The sequence below is a fragment of the Euleptes europaea genome, chromosome 12 (assembly GCF_029931775.1).
Source record: "Euleptes europaea isolate rEulEur1 chromosome 12, rEulEur1.hap1, whole genome shotgun sequence".
In the NCBI taxonomy this organism is placed as follows: Eukaryota; Metazoa; Chordata; class Lepidosauria; order Squamata; family Sphaerodactylidae; genus Euleptes; species Euleptes europaea.
The window spans coordinates 53,186,557-53,201,006 of NC_079323.1; the positions used below are offsets into that span (position 1 = coordinate 53,186,557).

General features: G+C 37.8%; 1 protein-coding gene across 1 annotated transcript in view; it reads left to right on the top strand.

The window, feature by feature from the left end:
- The window catches only part of NCAM2 (neural cell adhesion molecule 2), a 271,498-nt gene that overhangs the window by 140,531 nt on the left and 116,517 nt on the right, over nt 1–14,450 (top strand). The window contains exons 7-8 of the mRNA XM_056858381.1: nt 411–571; nt 2,553–2,698. Coding sequence (XP_056714359.1) covers nt 411–571; nt 2,553–2,698 — 307 coding nt within the window. The remainder of the gene's footprint in view (nt 1–410; nt 572–2,552; nt 2,699–14,450) is intronic.

Genomic DNA, 14,450 nt, shown 5'->3' on the forward strand with positions numbered 1-14,450 from the left:
AGTAGTAGTAGTAGTAGTAGTAGTAGTAGTAGTAGTAGTTCAATATTACCAGGAGACTATATTTGAACTCTCACACTGGATCTGTGCATCTAGTGGGCAGATAAGGATGCATAATAAGCTAAATTAGGTGTTGCTGTTTTTAAAATCAATTAAACTAATTTATTGAATGAAACATTCATCAAGTGTTTCTTATCCTGATTATACAGTGTGCCCTATGAAAAATGAGCTGTCCTGCAACAATGAAAAAATAACTGCATATTTTGAATGAACTACCCTGGTTACATTTTAATGGCATAAGCTACACTCTCAGGTAGAAGTAACATTGAGAAACAGAACAGTCCAGATCAGGAATATGAACTTTTAAATACTAAAATATGTTTTGTAGCATACAAATCTGTTTTATTTCTTAGAAAAGGAAAACGTATTGAAGAAAATGACAAATATACATTGAGAGGAAGCAACACAGGACTAACCATCAGAGATATCAAAAACATTGATGCTGGTCCTTATAACTGTGAAGCAAAAAATAAAGCAGGAAAGGTGACAAATCAGACATTCCTTCAAGTTTTTGGTAAGTATTCTCCTTGAATTACAAGTATTGTCCTTGAATTACATTTATCTGAGAGCTACTGAGGTTCTTAATGTACATCATCATTTATTGCCACTTAAATGTCACTTAAACTAAGAAACTCTTGGAGTGTTGCTTTTGGATAGTTGAGATGGGGACTCACATGTGTCTGAGTTTCCATCATATTTCACCTAAACTAAAATTTGTGGAAAATTTGAATGCTGAGTATAATGTATCAGGGATTTCAAGATAAGTGTGAAACCTACGATATCAAGGTTTCCCTATACATCACACCTATCTGATTGATGGGCTTTTCAGTAATTTGATAATAGACCCTTATGACAAAATATTGCATATATTTCCTTTAAATCCATTCTGTGACATATGAAGTCTTAAGAAGATTTTGAAACAACAGTACTGATTACCCTAGCTGGTTAAATATTAGTGAACTAAAACATTTGTGATGAAACATCTTGTTCTTCAGAAAAAGAAAAAGGAAGGGCAGAGAAAAACAAACAGGCCTGGCTTGGAATATGTGCATGTAAGAGCATTGCCAGGATAATAGGCAAAATCAGCACCACAGTGCTATGGCTTTGACATTTATTAGCATTTGCCTTCTCTGTGCACACTTGTGCACAATAAACATGGGCTTGCATTCAACAATATACAAACGGAAACACAGACTTGGCACTGTTCTGCTTTCTCAGGATCTTGAGCAGCACTTACTGCTTCTGTCACTGTACATTATAGTGCCCAAAAACTGTTTGCACAAGATCTTGCAAACAGAAATACAGGTGAGGATACACGGAGCTTTGTGTTTAAAAAGAGGTGCTCGTACTCATCTAGAAGGTTGTACCAATTTCCCCCAATTTCCCCCTCCGGACTTGGGAGAGCCCCCCAAAAGGTGTTGGTACTGAGTACCAGAGAGTACCACCACACACACACAAAACAAACCAACAAACCAACAACAACGACAACAAAACCTTGAGGATACAATAAGTTTAACTTAGATCAAGCAGCTGCCATGGTCTTTTTCTTGCTTTCCACTATCGTTTGGACTCTAATGTAAGTAGAAATTTTACACTGCATCAAACCAAAGGTTTCTTCAAGTTCTTTTTGATGTCCATGAAATATACAAGTGCCAACCCCACAGCACCCTCCATTGTGGCAAAACACTTGAAATTGAACTCTGCTTCCCTACAAACACACCATGAAAGAAGAGATAGTTTTAGATCTGGATGGCGAAAACAACCACATAAAATGCCTTCAAGGTTAGATTTTACCCTTGTTGGCTATTTAGAAATGACCCATTGAAGGAACCTTGGGTGCATGAGCACTGGTCCCGAAATAACCAGATCTAACTTTGTTTCGCTGTACTAATCCACATGATTAGCACAAAATATCTGAGTTTTTTAAATCACCAGGTATGAAAATGATTTGATTTATTGGTATTCCAGCAGTTAATTTGATATATATGCCTACTGAATATTTTCAAACTTGGAATAGCTGCCAAATGTTTGTTCTTATCATTTTGTAATTTATATGCCATGTCAGAAATTCATATAGCTTCATAGCAAATGACAACTTCTTACTTTTACTGGACAGCTTACTATTAAAGCATTTCTGTGTTTGCATCTGTAAAGCCATCTGAATAGTGGACATGCATATGCAGAATCCTGCTTAATGTTCCAAGCTAAAGAAAACCTTATGGGGACAATGGTATTCAATTCATAAATCAGCCCAATAATTTTAAAAACACATAATGATGAACCAGGTGCAATCATATTGTAGATTTTTCAGGGGCATTTTATGCCTTTTCAAAACCTTTTCACTCTGCACTTTTCAATGGGTTTTAAAACTTTTGCTCAGCCACAAGAGATGTTTGTGCTTATTCAAAACAAAGAACATTCTCAAAACTATGAGTACCTCGTGTTCTTTATATTTTTTAAGCAAGAGTAAGTTATATAATTTGTACTCCTAACAGTACAGCCTCAAATAATACAACTCAAAAATGAAACCACCTTTGAAAATGGTCAAGCAACTCTCATCTGTGAGGCAGAAGGAGAACCTGCCCCTGAAATTACTTGGAAAAGAGCCATTGATGGAATAACGTTCTCTGAAGGTGATAAGGTAAATCAATTTATCTTGATTTTTTTTTGTAGGAAACAGGATTATATCGAATAAAATCTGAACTTATGTTTCTTGCTCATTAAAAACTAAACTGAGAAATGTTTTAAGTATGACTTTGAACTGGAGGTCATATTCTGTTTACAAGATAATTGTACTGTAGCATGAAAATCCAGGTGCAGTGAAAAATGAAATGTGCTGCCAAATTACAAAAGATAAATATTTAGAGGAGAAGGGTAAACTGTTCAAAATTGTTTCTTATTCTGGATCCTCTGGTTACAATCCAGAAATGAACTGCAAGGAGGATATTTTTTTTCTTTATGTCTTGGAAAGTCTCCAGAAAAAGTTTTATTTGTTTGTTTTTGGTGTGTGTAGAAGAGGTACAGTATCTTAGCTTGAAGGGACAATGAGTTCTTATTGTCTTCAGATTTGAAATATTTGAAATATTGGTTGGTATGGCAGTGTTCAGGTCTAGTGAATCCAGGCTTTCAGTTTAAGAAGGGGCAGGGTAACAGCCCATCCAACTATGATAAAGTACTGCAAAGGCAAGTCATGTTTTTGACTGAAGTCTCCAACACAAGACAAGAGGAAGAAAAGTGGGCAGGTCTCCCAGTCATAGCTCTTCCTTCTTTGACTGCTAATATCCCACAGTTCCCATTCTCTTTTATTTTTGTTCTACATTTAGCAGAAAACATTTGGCCATTTTTTGTTTGCTTTGTTAACTTGTATTTTATGAGTTTTATTGTATTTGCTTTTTTCCGACAATAACTAACTTTGAGAGCCTAGTGTTAAAATAATTAAGTGGAATATAAATGCAAAAGTCAGTCTCTACCTTTAATGGTATATTAGACTGAAATTGTCATAACCTAGGACATTTCCACACTGGTGATTTGCCCCAGGTTGAATGTTTTTGCAAAGTTTGTCCATCCATCCCCTGCTTCCCCACAGTGTTATGGTGTGTCTATCCTGATTTTAATCTTTGCTGTTAGCCACACTGAGCCTATCAGGAAAGAAGGATAAACCCTTGACCAAAGAACAGTACACTCCTTTTATCTGGGATGGCTGTTCTCTTCCATCGAGTGTGCAGCTTTGGGAGGGACACACATGGAGTGGGGAGGGAGATAGGGGACACCTGCCTAGACAGCCAGATCAGCTGTATCAAACCTGGCAATAATGGGGTGACAGATTTCGCAGCCAGATTGCCCTCACATCCAGGAAGGATATACATATTTTAAACAAATTACATAAATTTTGGAATTAATTATCTTCCCAAAAGAGTGCATTGGTCTTTTGTTCTTCATCCTAAATTCAGGATCCAGGATCAAGGGGGCTACATGAATTAATTCAATTACTTGATAAAGACTAAAAGACTGATTTTACCTCCATTTTTTTTCTCTGGCAGGTAGGTAAGTAACATACATATAGTGTTGTCAGGTCCCTCCTTGCAACTGGCAGGGGATGGAGGGGACTTACAAGAAGTGAGGGAAGGTGTCAGCTAATGTTGCAGCGACATCGTCAGCAATACGGCAGTGTAATTCTGGTGTGCACCAGAAGTGACATCATCATGTCTCTGGTGTCATGGGGACACTGTGGTATTTGGACAAAAATTCTATGGTAGATGCCATTTTTACCATAAAGGTATTACCCATATACCAGAGCATTCCACATCACTAGCAACAGAATGATATCACTTCAGGTGCATGCTGGAAGTGACATCACCACATTGCTGGTGACATCACTGAGATGCCAGCCCAGACCTCCCCTACTGGTCAGCTGATAGGGGGCAAGGGATGCCCTACCCTCAGTGGGGTCCTGGCAACTCTGCATACATGGACAAATGGGCTTTGTGGTACAATGTACAGCACTGGAATAGTATCATACTGATTGTTGTTTCCAGTGCTTGTAAGGCCACATATGGCTTATTGTGTCCTTTATGCCTTCAAATCTCTTATTTGTTTACAGTTGTTGGTCTTCTGTTTTCTAATACAGTGGGAGACTATCACTGAGATTGTACTTTCTCAAGCAGGACTGTTTGTGGGTGTTGCTAATTTTGAGTAATTTGAGTAATTTGCTAATTTTGAGTAATTTGAAGCCCTTCTGTATCATGGTATAGTTGTATGTAATATTCCGGATTTCTTGGACTGTTCTGTCCCTTAGTCAGGCTGCTGTGGATATTCTGTGAAATGGGTATAATTGTAATTGCACCTTCTTTCTGTTCTGTGAACCAGAAGAAATGCAGGCTGTGTTCTCATAATCTCATTGTTCTTATCCTGTGCTAGTCATGTGGGCAAGTGGCTCACATTAGCCATTAAGTGTAGAAATAAACAGCTGATTGATCATTGGAAACGATTCACTATATGGAAGCAGTAAAGGAATATTTATGACTTTTCATATTGGGTATGCATTCCTTGCTTTGCAGCTATGGTTGACTGTGTTCTTAAAGTTTACTGTGTGTCTTGTGCAAGTGATATTGTTATCCTGATTATCAAAGACCACCAGAGTGAGATAGCTCATTTGATCGCTGTAGATACTGTTGTACTGTGTGTATGTGTGTTAAGTGCCGTCAAGTCGCTTCCAACACATGGTGACCCTATGAATGAAAGTCCTCCAAAATGTCCTATCTTTGACAGCCTTGCTCAGATCTTGCAAATTGAAGGCTGTGGCTTCCTTTATTGAGTCACTCCATCTCTTGTTGGGTCTTCCTCTTTTCCTGCTGCCCTCAACTTTTCCTAGCATGACTGTCTTTTCCAGTGACTCTTGTCGTCTCATGACATGACCAAAATACAACAGCCTCAGTCTAGTCATTTTAGCTTATAGGGTCAGTTTAGGGTTGATTTGATCTATAACCCACTGATTTGTTTTTTTGACAGTCCACAGAATCCGTAACACTCTCCTCCAACACCACATTTCAAAGGAATCTATTTTCTTCCTATCAGCTTTCTTCACTGTCCAGCTTTCACACTCATACATAGTAATAGGGAATACGATGGCATGAATTAATCTAGTCTTGGTGGCGAGTGACACATCCTTACACTTCAAAATATTTTCTAGCTCCTTCATGGCTGCCCTTCCCAGTCTCAATCTCCTTCTGATTTCTTGGCTACAGTCTCCCTTTTGGTTGATGGTGGAGCCAAGGAATAGAAAGTCTTGTACAATTTCAATTTCCTCATTGTCACCCTTAAAGATGTGTAATTCTCCTGTAGTCATTACTTTCGTTTTCTTGATGTTCAGCTGTAGTCCTAATTTGGCACTTTCTCTTTTAACTTTCAGCAGTAGTCATTTCAAATCTTCACTATTTTCTGCCAATACTGTTGTACTACACCTTGTGTTATTCAGCTGCTCTTTTTTTGCCCTGCCTTTCCTGCTTAATGTAGTTTTTGAGTAAAAGTCATAGTTTATTTTCACCGTTACCAAAAATGATAAATGCTCTGAAAGGTAATTGTGCAAGAAAATGCTGAAATAACAAATTATTTAATCTAGAAAAAGTTTAAGGGGAAAGATGTTAACAATTTTTAATTTCCCTAATATAACATAGAGGCTGACCAGGTGAGAGCAGTTTAAAATGATGTAAATCTATTCTGAAAACAATAATTCAAGTAATATCCAATGGGATATTTTCAACACTGGAATTGAAGTAGATAGTACAACTTTGTTGAACATTGTTTGAATTGTTGTTTTCAGTAGGAATAAAACTAAGAATTACTTGCAAATACTGTGATGGTGACCTGGAAAGTATTTCAGTAAGTATTTGTTTCTGTGCACTGAATAAATTATTATAAGGTCATGATTAACACATGAAATATGAGGAAATTAGTAGAATACAAGTGGGAAATGGCAAGGGAGGCATCTCATCCCCCCCCACTATTTCCTCTTTCCCTTTCCTGAAAGCTCTCATAGCCTCTCCCCTTTTCCTTCCTCCTTCTCTCGTTCCCCCCCAACAGCCAACAATCCTGGAGCCATTCCAGGCATCTGTGCTGACTTCTGAGCTCCTGCACAGAGTATTCCTCTTCTGAGGGTCTATTAATTATAGCAAATCCTAAGTGATGCAGTTCTCTAGGTCCTCATGTCAACAGAGACATCTTTGTCGTGTTAATGATAATTTTATTGAATAAATTACCCAGTTTAAATATCTTGGGATTTATTATTGGTCTAATTTGCTCTGGACAACCCATATTAGAAATGCAGGAAACCAAAGCATTTATTGCTGTGAAGGCAATAATTCTTTTCTTTTCTTTTTAATCTAAAGTTGGTCAATACATCCCAGCTGCTGTCACTGTATTTTACAGTAAAGTAGGATTGCAATTTATGTACGCAGCCCCCTTGTGGGTGGAAGCCTGTGGAGAATTGATTGATTCCCTTCTGAACTATTTTCTCCATAAAATTACTGGTGCTCCTAACTGCATTGCAAGAGTCTCTCTGTGTGAAGAACTAGTCCTTAGATCTCTTGAAACTCAGATTTAGGCCACAGTTTTTAGACTCTGGGTTAAGATTTTATTCAGTGGTCAAATTATACAAAACTTGATTATTCAAAAACACATCCAGAAATGCAGTTTACAAGGGATTTTATCTGAAATTTGTAATCCTTATATCCTGTGTGGCTGGATGTGAATTAATAACACCAATTTTAAGTCTTTCAACATGTTAATTTGCTCATACAAGTATCTGGTGCAAAAAAACTGTATGTCTCCGGATGTGTTTTAACATCAACAAGTGACAAGATCTATTAGCATCAACAGACGGATGATTGGTGTTATTAATTCACATCTAGCCACACAGGATATAAGGTTTACAAATTTCAGATAAAATACTTTGTCAAGAGCATTGTCGGATGTGTTTTTGAATAATCATGTTTTGTATAATTTGACTACTGAGGAAGGCCCAAGAGGCAGAAACATGTATCATCTATTAGTCATTTATAGTTTACATATCATCAATGGTGTTGATTATTTTTGTAACGGTTTATACTTGTGAGTTTATATGTAGCCTGCAGTCCAGGCCCAGTGTTTCTATCCATTATATTGTGTACACCTAATATATAAATATATATTAAAGTATTTTTAGTTCTCAGCTCAACCCTTAGGTTCCCTGGACTATTTTTGGTTGAATTTGTTTCCTCCCCCCCCCCTTTTTTTGTTGTCTATTAAGATTTTATTCTCCATGGAGTCAAATGGATACTTACATCTACTGCAAGCTGATTCTTATTAAAGTTTATGGAGTAAATTGGTTGAAAGTCATATCCAGATTTCAGGAATGTCTCTTCATTATTTAAAAGACCTTGGACCATCAGCAGCCCTTTCTTGAATCTTGAGCGGCCTGCAAAAACTGCATTTTAGAAGCACCATGAGAAAAAGGAGGAGAAGGAAGATGAGATTTTTATACCCCGATTTTCTCTACTTTTAAGAAGTCTTTCCTAAAGGCATGTAAGAGACATGTGACCTGAGCACTGACTCATCTCTTCCTGCCCTCCCTCACATGAGCTGCCTGAGTTCACAGAAGTCTGACTCAAGGTCATAGGGCTTTTCTGCAAGGGTCCCCACCCCCAAATCAGTTCTGGTCCCATACTGCTTTGGTTTATCCCCGATTTCCTCATGCATTTTGTTCCTTCGGTTTTCACTTTTTTTTGTTGATATTTTTTTGCCCTGATTTCCCCCCCCCCTCACCAACCCAGTTCTTTTGAGACCACTTTTACCTAGATGTTGATTTGAGTTGGTTTTCTTTGTGCATAATGTTTCTGTAGGTTTTCTTTGTCCTTACAACTCCCACCCACCTCCATCACACTTTTTGATTATAGGTCTGTTATGGTCAAACCACTCTATTCCCCCCGCCCCGGAAGATGAGTGGTTTCATTTTCTTTCTTTTTTTCTTTTTTCTTTGTTATGGCACTAAAATATGGATATATCGCTAGGGCATTGTAACAATAGGCTTAGCAGGTTCTCTGAGTTTCCAGCTTTCTTTCTTTCTCTTTCTTTCTTTCTTTCTTTCTTTCTTTCTTTCTTTCTTTCTTTCTTTCTTTCTTTCTTTCTTTCTTTCTTTCTTTCTTTCTTTCTTTCTTTTTTTCCTTATATCTCTGCAAGGGAAGGCGTTAGACTCTTACTTTTTATTAAAAAACAAACAACCAAAGAAATGAGACGTCAGAGAACCTGATAAGCCTATTGTTCAATTCTCTAGTGATATATCCACATTTCGTGCCTTTTTTTAAAAGGGGGTGTTTATCAAAGCATTCAATGTGAAATTGTCAGTGAGAACCCTTAAATATATTGAGCATTGCATACAAAGAGAGTGCTACTGGGAATAGTGTTACAAGTTCCCCATTGCAAGATGCATGAAGAGCAGCTTGCAATGAGGGCCCTCTAATGCACTTAGCATCGTGAGCACAACAAGTTCTCCCTGTTGGTTATATCACAATAGATTTCATGTTAAGCAATCAGCAGGTTGTAGAAAGACATTTTTTACATAATGAATGCAATGTGCAAAGAGAGCCCTGCTAGTAATGGTATCTTCCATTACTTGATACTTTTGGAATGATAGAGATCACAGTAAGATCCAGCCACACATTTGTAGGCTACTATTTGAAAAGTGCTGGCACTACTACAATTGACTCTCCCTGTATGTGGTATTAATTGTATAAAGGAAGCAGACGTACTTGAAACTCGTCTGTCCTTGTATGGTAGCCATCCTGCTGCCTGAAATCAATCCATAAATAGTATTGTGGACCGCTGCAATCTCAAGATCTCTTTCCCTCTCAGTCTCAGCAAGTTAGCATATACTTGAAGTTGGGATTTTATATTCCCATATGCATCACTTACTATTACATTCCACTAGGCATCAATATGCATAATTCCACTAATGTTACAGTATGCATCACTTACTAACATTGTTTCATTTGCCACATTGTCACCCACTCACCCAATTTGTAGAAGTCCTCCTGGAACTCTTCACAATTGGCCTTGGTTTTCACCATCCTGAATCATTTTGTGCCATCTACAAACTTGGCCAGTTGGCACATTACCCAATAACAGAACTGAAGGTAAACTGGACTAAGGAGGCGGTTACAATACATGCTGACAGGCAACAAAAATTTCTAAGTGATAGAAACAAGTAAGTAATAGAAACAATAGAAAGGAAGTAATAGAAACAAGTACAGTATTTATGAGAAACTATTGCTGAACACAATTTAGTATTTCACTGAAATACTATTAGTATTTCACTGAAACACATGAGCAGTGCTATGAAAAATCATGTGACTGTGCTCCAAGATCAAAAAAAAAAGTTTTAATTTCAGAGCCAGGATTTGAAGGGGTGGGGTTCTACAGTGATAGCTGATTTTGGGGTAGGATGTTACAGGTTCGGGATTCAACTCCATGTGATTTTTGGGGTTCCAGAATTTCGGGACTTTTATTTTCAGTAGGGTAACAGTAATGTCCATGTATATTTTCAGCTCAGGAATTTTGTAATGCACATCCCTATTGACTACTTAGTAAGACCGCTCTGTCGATAATCAAGCGAATAAGCTAGCTATCATGATAACCCTAAAGTTACAGCTTTTTAGAACATGACCTTATTATGCATTACCTTTCAGTTTGATTACTGCAATGGCAGTTATGCCTTCATCTAAAAAAACATTAGTGGGTTGTGAACGGGTTGAAAGATGGTATGGATGGGAAAAAAGAGCATTCACTCTTTTCCAGTTTCAAAGAGACTCTTTTTGAATAAGCTTTATTTCAAAGACATCTGGAGAATGTTGCCAAGGACATTTCCACAAGAGATGCTTTGTGTGAGGAACATAGTGAAAGTGTTTCACAATTCACTCTCATTCAGCATTCATTCTCGCTAGAAACAAATGAATTTAAATGCAGCAAATATATATCCAAATCTTATTCCACACTTTGAAATGAATGATTGCCTTTTCCTCTTTGCGCACTGGTCTAAAGTATTAAATATGAACATATATATGCTTCCTGGTGTCTTTAAGTGTGGGAGACCAAGTCTTAAGAAGAGATTCTAGATGCTGTATTTATTATTGCTAAAATAGAAAACATGCTATCAAATGGTCATAAGAATATAAGAACATAAGAAAAGCCATGCTGAATCAGACCAAGGCCCATCTAGTCCAGCAGTCTGGTCACACAGTGGCCAACCAGGTGCCTCTATGAAACCCACAAACTAGATGACTGCAGCAGCATCCTGCCTGTATTCCACAGCACCTAATATAATAGGCATGCTCCTCTAATACTAGAGAGAATAGGTATGCATCAAGACTAGTATTCATTTTGACTAGTAGCCATGGATAGCCCTATCCTCCATAAGCATGTCCACTCCCCCCTTAAAGCCTTCCAAGTTGGCAGCCATCACAACATTCTCAACAATTTAACTAAGTGTTGTGTAAAGAAATACTTCCATTTATATGTTTTGAATCTCTCACCCTCCAATTTCAACAATGACCCCATGTTCTAGTATTATGAGAGGGAGAAAGGTTTTTCCCTGTCCACTCTCTCCATACCATGCATAATTTTATAGACCTCTATCAAATCTCCCCTTAACCACTCTCTTCAAGCTAAACAGCCCCAAGCATTTTAACCGCTCTTCATAGGGTAGTTGCTCTAGCCCCTGATCATTTTGATTGCTCTTTTCTGCATCTTCTTAAGCTCTGCAGTATCATTTTTTAAGTGTGGTGAACAGAACTGTACACAGTATTCCAAGAGTGGTCTCACCATAGACTTATACAAGGGCAGTATTCTCTATTCCTTGTCTAATTATGGCCAGCATGGAATTTGCCCTTTTCACAGCAGCCGCACACTGGGTTGACAACGTCATCGAGCTACCACACTGAGATCCCTTTCTTGATCTGTCATTGCCAGCACAGATCCCACCAGTGTATATGTGAAGTTGGGGTTAGTTTATTGTTGTTACAGCCAATTGCCAGCATAGAATACAGCTACATATATAACATTATAACATTAAATAAAAAAAGAGAAAATAAAATAAGATATCCTAAAATGGACAGGTTAAAATACATTTATCAGCATATTAAAATACCAAGTACCCAAAGGAAAAAAAAACATTATACCTTGCTTCACCCATCACTTGTCATCTGATGCATCACAAATAATATAACCCTTTTTGCTTTAAGCATTCCTTTTGGTAATGGCCTTCCAACAAAATTTAGCTACATGATAAGATCCAGCAGAATTTTGACCGGGGCAGGCATTCCTCTCAGGAATGCGCTGTTAAAGGTTAGTGGGACAGGACCAACCTTTACAGAAGCCATGTTGGGTTTTGCTCAGCAGGGCTTGCCCTTCTATATGCTTTGCAATTCTCCCTTTAATAATGCTTTCCATCAATTTACCTGGAACAGACATTAAGTTAACTAGCCTGTAATTTCCTGGGTCCCCCCGGATCCTTTTTTATAAATGGGTGTTATATTGTCCATTCTCCAGTCCTGTGGTACAGAGGCCGATCTAAGGTCCTTTCCCAATAACTAGAATATGTTTCCCAATCATATCATATAAATTGAATAACCAGATGTTAATATATAAATTGCAAAATACTGTCTTTCTACAGTGAAAAAAACTGTGACATACTCAAAGTTAATCATCCAATTTCCACTTCAACATTAAGATCAAAAATGTATTATTCACATGTTCTGTGAAAATTCCCCATGGCTTTGCACTCAGCTCTGACTCTCCTGATACAGCACCCAGGAACTGAGACAGATACCCGCTCTTCCACTAGACACCTCCCCACCGCTCTTCTAAGAAATTGAGTCTGCCTGCTGCATTGGCTGCCCTAGCCATTGACTCTGGGGACCCTGCGAGCCCTTGCCTCCTCAGTGATACCCCCCAAATGTCAGCCCCCCAAGGTAACAGCACTCCCTTCTTAGAGTAAGCGCACATGAGCGACGGAGGCTAATCTGGTGAACTGAATCCCCCCCCCCACTCCTGCACACAAAGCCAGCTGGGTGACCTTGGGCAAGTTACACTCTTTCTGCCTCACTTACCTCACGGGATGTCTGTTGTGGGGAGGGGAAGGTAAGGTGATTGTAAGCCAGTTTGAATCTCCCTTAAGTGGTAGAGGAAGTCGGCATATAAAAACCAACTCTTCTTCTTCTCCTCCTCCTTCCTCCTCCTCCTCCTCTTACTTTATTTATATTCTACCTTTCTCCCCAGTAGGGACACAAAGTAGCTTACATCATTCTCCTATCCTTCATTTTATCCTCACAACAACCTGTGAGGTAGATTAGACTGAGAGTGTGTGACTGACCCACAGTCACCCAGCGACCTTCCATGGCAAATTGAACCTGGGGCTCCAAATCCTTGTCCATCCTTCAACCATGACAACACTATGGCTCAATCACCTGCATGAAGGCTAGTCAGCTCCCTTACTGTTCCCCTCCCCTTTGGATTGCACTGATAATTGCTGATTATTTTCTTTGCTCTGTTAATAAAGATGTTAAAATTTTATAATCATAGTTATGAAAACCTGAGGGTGCATATGATCTAATGTCTGTTAAGCCTTTGTTTGGTTAAGAGATAACTATCATTTTCAACTTTGTCCAAGATCTTGGAATCTTCTTGTCTTTAAAAATATAGTTTATTGTTGATAGTAAAGGTTGCATAATGGTTTGTGTGAAGGTTTGGTAGACTTAGGGTGTCAGCCAATCAGAGCATGGGGCGTTGTTTTTCTTTAGTTTACCTTTTGCTGTTTTCAGTCCATGAAGGGTAATTTGACTTTCTAAGGTTAATTTGTCAATTTATTTTAATCTTGGGGGCTTTATTTTCTAAAAAAGCTTCAATCTCTTGATCAGAAGGTATCTGTGATAAATGTAACTTTTTCTGTTATTGCATAAATGCATTTGTTGTTGATGGAGAATGTGTTACTCTATTTCCTTTTTTCATCTTGGATTAGAGTTATAATATTGTTAACTTTCTTCTTTCTCAGTTTGTATGATAAAACATTGCCAGCCTTGTCTCCATGTTCAAAGTAATTTTGCTTCGTATAAAGCATATTTTATATATTTTCTACTTCCATCACTTCCAGTTTTTCCTTTGCTTCTTTAAGTTTGTTATATGTTATATTGCTTTGATCTTTTTTATGTTCCCACTCTAATTGCCTTATTTGATCTAACCTTGCCATATGATCTGCCTCACATTTCTTTCTAAAATATGATGTGCTAATGGCAAGGCCCCTAAAAAAGGACTTACCCGCTTCCCATATAGTAATTGGTGATATATCATTATGACTATCATACAGTTCACCATTAAATTTGTTCTTAATTTCATGGCAGTTTAATAAGCTGTTATCTAAGCACCAAGAGTGGGAAATTTTCCTTTTTGGACTGAACTCCAAAGTTACTGGGAAATGGTCAGTGAAAGAGGTAGCTTCTGTCTTTGTTTTAAACACAGATTTTACAAGTAAAGAAGATATCAAAAACATGTCTATTTGCAAATATGACTTGTGAGCCGTGAATTAGTATAGTCTCTTTCTCTTTAGTTACACAATCTCCAAATATCTATTAACTTAAATACCTTGGACTTTTTACTAAACATATAAAGCAAAGTAGGAGTATTTGATTTCTCAATTGACCTATCCATCCCTTTAATCATAACCCTATTGACGTCACCTGCTAGAACAATGTCTTCTGCAAAATGTATAAGATTCTCCTGCAAAGTTTCATAAAAGGCCCTTTTGGTTAAAGTTTGGCGCATAAATGTTCCTAAAAGAAATTTATTATTATTGAATGAAGCCATTTAATAAC